General features: G+C 33.0%; 1 protein-coding gene across 2 annotated transcripts in view; it reads left to right on the top strand.

Moving 5' to 3' along the window:
- PUDP (pseudouridine 5'-phosphatase) overlaps positions 1-5,698 on the top strand; it is a 66,632-nt gene extending 60,934 nt beyond the window's left edge. For both annotated transcript variants that reach the window (XM_026040395.1, XM_026040396.1), the window contains exon 4: positions 4,826-5,698. In XM_026040395.1, the coding sequence (XP_025896180.1) occupies positions 4,826-5,002 (177 nt within the window). In that variant the 3' untranslated portion in view covers positions 5,003-5,698. The remainder of the gene's footprint in view (positions 1-4,825) is intronic.
- The last annotated feature ends 3,113 nt before the right edge of the window (positions 5,699-8,811 follow it).

Consider the following 8,811-nt stretch of genomic DNA (forward strand, 5'->3'; position numbering starts at 1 on the left):
TTTTTATCAAAGTATTTCTTTCTTTTCTTTTTTTTTCTTTTTTTTTTTTTTTCCCCCAAGACCTGCCTTGGATTTGAAATGGATTTTATGGATGCGGGAAGAGTCTTTCTGATATTAAGCCCTCAGAAGGCAGGCTAATGTTAATTTAGCTTTAAAACTCAATAATATAGAAGATCTTTGAGGTAATTTTTTTCCCAGTGTGAAAGACTAACCCACATTGATATCACTTTGAACACATTGCAAGGAAAGGCAAGCGTAATTGATAGCGAGAGAAATAAAATCTGAAGTTGAATGTTTTCCTATCAATTTCCAAAGTAGTTATTTTCAATGAAGCATATAGTAAATAAAAAGTAATTATAAGAATAAGTATAGGGAAGAAAAAGGTGATGTTTAACATATATGCAATTCTTGTTCTGCTCTCTTTTTCATCGGAGTAAAATAAAATATTCAATACTCTTACCAGAAAGACCCCAATTGAAAGGTAAAGTGCTTAAATACATGTTTTAGTCCCAGTGTCTGCAAATATTTTGCGTTCTGTGAGAATAAGAGTCTAAACTGAGACTAAAAACTGCAATCAGGAAATTATTTTCTGCCTGAAATACATAAATCTTTGAAGAGAAATAGATGGTAGTGTTCAATTTGTAAGCAAGCCACCTGTGTATAAATGATGTCATCTTTAGTTTCATTCTTCCACAATTTAAAGATTGATGATAATGTCATGTATAATCAAAGATTTTTTTTTGAAAAAGATTCCCTTACCTCCAGCCCATTCATATTATCTATACATGATTTACAAGTTTTTAATATCAGTATATAATTATATTTTTCTTAAGTGAAACTGTTGGTTTTTTATAAATATGTAGAATGAAATGTAAATGAGTGTGTTTTTATTTATTTAATTTTAAGCATCCAATTCAATCCAGAGTAAAACTTGTCCTACCACAATGTTACCCTCTGAAAGATTTCATGATAGCAGTATTGATCAGTGCCATAAGTTTTAGAAAGAATACCAAAGTCTTGCAGCTGAAGTCTGTGCAAATCTCATCTGTCTCCCTCAATTGGAGTGATGCTGATGTTGCACTGTTTATGCAAAGCAGGGGAGAACTTGGCTGCTTTCATATCTCTAAATWTAGTATGTGGGTGGGCCAGGGCAGTGGACAGTTTCTAACATCTCTGTGCAGCCAAGTTAATAAATCCATTTTGTATGTGACCTTTTTAAACCTTTCGTCATCCATTAAAAATGTTGCTGTGCTGTTGACAATAAGTGTCAGTAGCAAGAAAGACCAGAGGAAGACCTAGTACACTTATTTCCTGTAACATTAAAGGCACTATAATTATGGGTCATTTGCCTGGCTTCTTTGGTAATTAAGAGTTTTAATTGCTTCTAGTTCCAGGGAATTAGTTAAGCTTTTCATTATGCATATTGCCTTCCATAATCATCGGCGTCCCTCCGACAGCAAGCTTGGTGACTTCACTAAAGTCAATTAGTTTTTTCAAGGCAGAACGGTGAAATGCATTTCCTTGCACAGGGTGGATTAGAAAAAGTTTCTGAAAAGCCTTGATAATGCTGTTTGTGCAACATTTAAGCTTATTCTTGAAAAGGCAGAGTGTGCCAGGGTTTCATTTACTGTTTCGTAATGCATGGAGAGCTTAGGGACCAGGAATTTGGGTCACAAAGCAGCACATTGTTAAGAACAAAACAAGAGGCAGGACCCTGCTTCAGCTTGGAGAGCAACGATGCCAGGCACTGCGGGGTCAACTGGATGTCTGCTTGTAGCTAGGAGTAGCGATAATAATCAACAGATTGAAAATGTCAGTTTTCAAGCTGGAGTGGGTAGAGAAATGTAATTTAGCGACTGAGTAAAGGCACGAGAGAGATTAGTTTCTTCCATTGCTATGTAAAAATCACTAGGTAAGGCTTACTTTATTAAATGCAAGGTAGAAGGCACCTCTTACTTGCCCTTGAGTGACTCCAAGTTGAGATCTTGATGGACATTTTAAAAAGAAAAGAATATAGGAAGAAAAGATACGTCCTAATTTCTCTTCTACAGTCTGCATTATAAATATGTGTACATAGTGCAGCTCTTAAATATGTCTTGCAAAAATGTTATCTTTGAATGAAATAAAGTTTTGACAGATTACAACATGGTTGTCTTAGAGCACAGCCAAAGCTGGTAAACTTTGTGCATTGCTCATCTTTCCTGATGAGACAGTTGTGTGTTTGGGAACTTACAAGATATACTATTCTGCTGTACATTCTCCTACTGCTTCACATCTGCATTCGGTTAAAAGTTAAAAGTKTAGCAAGTCATTACTGTTACCTTCATGACCATTAGTTGACATGACTGTTGTGTTGTGGAAGAAATGAAAACTTACCTTGAGTATGTAGGAAGGGATTTAATTTGGAAGTAATGGCAGTAGCAAAGAGCCTAAAGAGTGAGAGAGAGACACGTGATAAGGTAAAGCCAAGATACACTGTCTGAATGAAGAGTGTGGGGAAACCTATACACACCATTCCAAACCTGCTTTGAATTATCTAAGTGACTTGTGTCATAATTTGTAATAATTTTAATAATAATCATAGTAGTTCAACTAATAAATGATAATATGATAATAACTGCTGTCAAAACTGCAGAGGGTTTGGAAACCGTTGTGGGTGAGAATTTTGCAATGCTTTGCAGTGTCAACAGTGCCTCTGGGTTACTCAACCTTCATATTGTTTAGTGTCAAGTACAGATGCTTTATTTTATACAGGAATGAATTCCAGAAGATTCATTTTATCTTATATAACAGATAAGACTGGATAGTCTACCTGATTATATATGAGTTGTAATATATATAAGTTATATAATCCAGTTGAAAGTTGTTTGTGCTTGTAAAATTTCACCATATATGTTTGATGATGTCCTTTTTACTCGTCATGAAGAAAAGAAAAATTTTGTCTTCCACATTAATAGTGACTGACCATTTAAAAAAATAAATGAAAGAATTCACTCTACCTTTGTAACGCAGTCATCTGAAATATGCAAATTAGAAAATACCAGTATATATTTTTTATCCTTCTTACAGAGAACACTTTTCAAAAGAGCTAGCTTTAAATACTATTGACAATACCTACCTGTATTTACTTTAAGTGTATTCTCCTGGAAATGCCTGACATTCTTGGAAGCATTTTTAGGATATTATTCTACAACAATCATCTTAATAAAATTAAGCCTTTGAAAGTTTGAAAGTGTTTATAGGTCTATTTATGTCTTGAAAATGTATATATTTTAGTGAAAAGTACTTAGTTACAAAAAAAAAAAAAAAAAAAAGATACACAATCCAATTGCACAATCCTAAGTATATATAATGTGAATATATACATAAAAGGTGAGAGGGCAGACTTTCTCAGCATTTTAGTTGTCCATATGTTCGTATGTTCAGTTGTTCATACCCCCCAGCAGTAGGCAGGAGAAAGAAGCAGTATGAGTAAAGTCTAACCCCAGATGCTAAAAGATGCTAAAATTAGCTTCCAAATACACCAACTGGGAGAAGTAAACATATATTAAAGGTGGGATTGTAACCTTGCCTTTGATATAATAAATATTTCCTATTGTATCTGTCAGAGTTTATTAAGTCATTGACTGAGCTCATAGTTGTTTCCCTAAAACATCCATAAATAGTGTTTTGTTTTGTTTTGTTTTGTTTTTCATAAGTATGTGGAATTTGTAGCCCTAAAAGATACCTAAGTATGCTTTTGATTATTTTGCTCATTTTTTTTCCAGCCATTGTGTGTTTGTTATAAATGTATATCTACACAACTATTGTATACCAAATAGGCATAAAGTGGTATATACCTCTGCTGTTTTTGTTTATAACATTTCAATTTTTATATTTACCATTGTTATTAAACCAATGTGGATGATGGACAGAATTTTAAAATAAAGTTTTATAAATATATAATTATTTTTAGCTCTCTGTCAGAAGAAAAATTTATAATGCTGTAATCAAAAGCTGCAATTATTTTTTCCACTTAAAGGCTGAAGAAGAATGGATTTTTTAACAAAATAATATAACCATTTAATTTTCAAATTTTTTTTTACATTTATTAATCTATATTATAATATTAAACTATGATATTTACATAAATATATTTAAAAAAAATAGGAAGCTTGCATCCAAGCTGACATTTTGAATGATTCTGACTATGTAGGATGTGGAATGTTTACTGAGTGAACTGACTTACCTCTAAGAGTAGCCTTGCGGTGTAATTGCCGCTTTTCTTTGTCACCATTACTTTGGAAGAAATTAAGCAAACACTACACGGATATGACAGCACTATTCTGACAATTAACTTTGTCCCAAATCCTACTATTGACCTAGATTTTGTAGCCTTGATCCCACTCATGTATATAAGAAATGTCACCCCTGTAAGCGAGGGCACTGCTTTTGCCATTTGACAAGCTGGAAGATTGGTCTAGAAGGGTTAAATTACCTTCTTATCAAGGTATTTAAGCACATGCTTAACTTTATTTTAATCTTGTGCTTAAACTCATCCAGATAAAACAAATGACTTATGAGCATCTGGATAACCAGTTGTGGGGATTTAATATATGCATAGATGCTTTTTTGAAGTGAAATGAATTTAAGGTTAATTACCATGCAGATGTTCAAATTGAAAGGTTTATACTTGTTTTAATTAGGGATATCTGAGCCAGAAACTGAATTTAACTCTGCTGCTAAACTGTTTGCAGGGTCATTCTTTCTTTGGTAAAACAAACAATAAATAATTTGTAATAACACTATCCTTATTTCTCCTTCTTCTCAMTTCCTTGTTTCCCAGTGTCTTGTGTTTGAAGATTCACCACTTGGAGTCAAAGGAGCATTGGCAGCAGGAATGCAAGTGGTTATGATTCCAGATGAAAATTTAAATCCAGATCTTAAAAAGGAAGCAACAGTAGTGCTGAACTCTATGGAGGACTTCAAACCCGAACTGTTTGGTTTACCAGCATATGATTAATGCCTAACATCTATGAACATGTAGTTGACTAGAGATCAGGAAAGTGGAATAAAAACTTGTTAAGATTTTATGATGGTTTTGCACTTTTCCCCCCAGTCCTCACAACTAGAGCTGTTAACACCAAGTCTTCCATACTGCTGTTAAAATTGACTGGAACATTTATCATTTGTTCTCCATGATGAATACTGTGTTAAAGCATCATGTCTTCTTGTGAAGTGAATCCAGCTTTGTTCTATGCACATCATAATGTTTTCTGGGAATGCTCTGAAACTATTTAGACAATTTATTGAAACTGCACTTGAAACTCCCTGTTTTTTTTCCAGTTGAATGACTTGTTGTTTAGCTCTTAACCAGAAATCTGTTCTCAGCTCACTCTTGTCCCATTATGTAGTTTTTGATCCAGTTATTGCTATCAACACGTTTATCCTTTTCCTCTTCCTATGTGTGTCCATGTATTTCCTCTTGTATCCCCTTGTTATTTTTATTACAATTATTTTTGTTGTTGTACTTTCCTTATTTTCGTGTTTCTTTTTCTTGTATGGTTGATCAAGATGGCTTCCAGAGGTCCCTTAAAATTATTCTGTAATTCTCTCCTTATCTTTTCTAACAGCATGAATGTTTGCAAGGAGTTATGCAATAATATACGATACCATCAATCAAAATGCTTTGCATTCTTTGCTTTCTTTATGTTTTGCTTATTTTCTTTTGTCGTGTTGCTTTTCATTCCTGTGAAGTGAATCCACCTTTTCTCCCTGCCTTTTCTCCCTGCCTTAACTAAGTTTCTGTTAATGCTTTAGCTTCCAGACTATGAAGTTCTTTTTATTGCTAATCCGTAATACTCCGTTTTTATCATTTTCTCAAGCCTTATTTATGCAAAGTTCCTTATAGACTTTCTTTTCTGTCTGTTTTCTAGTGAGTTAGAGTTTATATATTTATTTTCACCATATTTTTGCCATATTTTTTCATACTTTTGCCATTTTTTGCTGATTTTTTTTGCCATATTTTACCATAATTTTCACAAAAAAAAAAAAAAAAAAAGAAAAAAAACTTTCCTTCTTCCCTATGTCTGTTTTTGGCAGCTCATCAGAACAAGGGTGAGAGTATTTTTAGAAAATACTATATATTTGGATAAGTTTTCATGGAATACACACACACATACATATATATGTGTATAGTATGGTGAAAATAATGTGTTTCACTTCTTTTGGTCACTTGAATAATCACCAACTATTTTACCTCAATCCTTAGATCTAGAAAAGCTGTAATATGAAGACTTCATGATAATTTTATAAAATTAATGGTAACATTCAACCTTTAAAAACTAAATATCTGAGTGACTACGGATAAGATAAATTATATATGAGAAGGTTCAAGTGGCCATTATCATTCTTTTTAAGATCGAGCTACTGTAAGATACCACATAACTCCATTAATTCTTTAATTTCCAAGTAAAATCATTTTCAGGCAATTTCTGGCATTTATCATTTTAGGTGAAAGGCTGTTTTGATTGAGAACAAAAATAAGTTAATCTTAGATGCCTCAATATTTTGGATGAGTTTCWATGTAGTATTCAGTTCAATAGCTTCAATATTTTGGATGAGTTTCCATGTAGGATTTTTTATTCCAAGAGTGAAAAAAAAAGAAACAATTACAGTCTACTTAAAAAAGTAAAAGTATACTGTTACTGTTTTCTGTTACGTAGTTCTGCCTCAAAAATCAAGAAAATTTTATTGCCTCCTCTCAGACAAATATATCAAAGATTTTAAAAATGTACAATATAGTAGTTTGAAGTTTTTTGATCCAAAAATCTGGCAGCATTTTTTAAAGGGCAAAAGTTGTTTCTGTGTAGTGATTTTGCATATTATATAATTTGTTTAAACCTATGGAGGCTGTAGTCCCAGCATTCATACAGTGTTAAAAAAAGATCCCATCCACTATCAATTCCATTTCTGTTTTTTCCAGTCAAGATATGTTGCTATGTAATTCGTTCCTTGACTCATGTTTCCTATCACAAAGGGTTGCAGTGGAGCAATAATTCTGAGCTTTCAAGTGTAAAACAGGTGCCTGTTGGGATCTCCTTGATTCATAATTACTGAATTCCAGCAGGGAAGTTACTAGGTAGAACAAGCTCTAATAAGTTGTAATTAGTAACTTTTTCAAAGTTTTGCATATGTTTAATTTTAGCTTGGGAGTTTTACAAGAAAATGGAGCACATGCCTTATCGTGTACTTCCAGGGAATAACCATCAAAGTCTTTCATTCAGTTTTTAAAGATRCAGAGACACTAATAAATGTCCAATATCACTAACAATATCAGGATTGGTCATGACAATCACATGATCTATATACCCTTTCCTTCCAATTTAATAATCTCATCTTTTGCTAAGAATAAAGCATCAAAAAAATTTCATTTAACTCCACAGTAAATCCTGTCCCACACGTTTTTTTTCCTGTGTTTAATATTCCATCTACCACTTTCCTGTGAGATTATTGCCCCAAACTGAAATCTATCAGAGCCATATGATATATCCTTCACCTCCTTTTAGTAAAATTCCATCCACTCTTTTACTGCTTTTTTTTGCCTACTTTCTTTCATGTCTCAACTGACTCTTACTAAAGCAAGTATTGTAACGTGATTAACTCTTCTCTTGACTGCATGCAAAATCAAAAAAAAAAAAAAATTCTCAATTACAACAATCTTAAAAATCCTGTCATCTGCAATGAATGAGAAGTGGATATCCGTGGCAGCCTTAGGTGACTGTAGTCTGCCTCATTAACTATATACCAAATATCAGCATATGTTAGGATGTATTTCTTTACCCATTTTTGGTTGAATTCGTTGCTCTGTAGCTCAGTCATTGCAACAACATCTGTTTGGACAAAAAAGAAAAAAAAAAAAAGATCAAAAACTTGGATCTTTTCCCTCCTTCCATCTGCTACCCTCCAGATGAAGTCCTGTTTTGACTGGACTAAAAAAATCCATACCAGATCCTGGCTACAGATCATCAGGACATCTGAGCAATCAGGACATTTGAATGCTCCATCTGTGTTTCTTTGAAGAGGACTGTAATGCAAAAAGTAATCTAAAAAATCTATATTCAACAAACAGGCTTCAATCCAGAAGAATGCTCAAGTACATGGTTAAGTCTTTTTTTATTAATCATATCTTAATCATATCATATATGCTTAAAATTAAGCATAAGCAGATGCTTAATTTTTAAGGATACATTTAGATTTATTTAATTTAAAATAAGTCATGTGCTTCAGTCATTTCCTGAAAAGATCTTTAGAATACGGGATTTAATGCTATGCCAAGAAAACTGTAAATGGCTTTAGGGCAATTCTGCTTCTTTATCAAACAAATAAAAGAAGAAAAGAGTTATGAGAAGTAGCCAATGCACACATCATCATTTGATCTCATTGATGTATGTCGTCGTCATTGTCAAATATCTCCTGTATTGTGCTAATTGAGTATAATACAGTTGCTTGGTTTTAACTCCTAGTTATAGCCTCTGTAAACCTAACTCAATAACTTCCAATCTTCATAGGCAAAAGGGAAAACTTTGTGGCCAGGTGTTTGTCTTTCGAGTAAGAAATATAGCTTATGTGCAAAATGGACATAAGATATTATATGGAGCCAAATCCAGATATGTAATTAGAAAAGCAGGTCAGTGATATGTGAAAAGTTGTGCAGGAACTTAATCTTTCTCATACTTCATTATTGAACTGAATTCAATTGAATTAGGTTTTTCATTTACTGAAACTCTACAGGGATTCATCATGGTAAAATTTTCAAGACTGTCATTCTGA

The sequence above is a fragment of the Nothoprocta perdicaria genome, unplaced genomic scaffold, assembly GCF_003342845.1.
Source record: "Nothoprocta perdicaria isolate Ctin4 unplaced genomic scaffold, notPer1 scaffold_255, whole genome shotgun sequence".
NCBI lineage: Eukaryota > Metazoa > Chordata > Aves > Tinamiformes > Tinamidae > Nothoprocta > Nothoprocta perdicaria.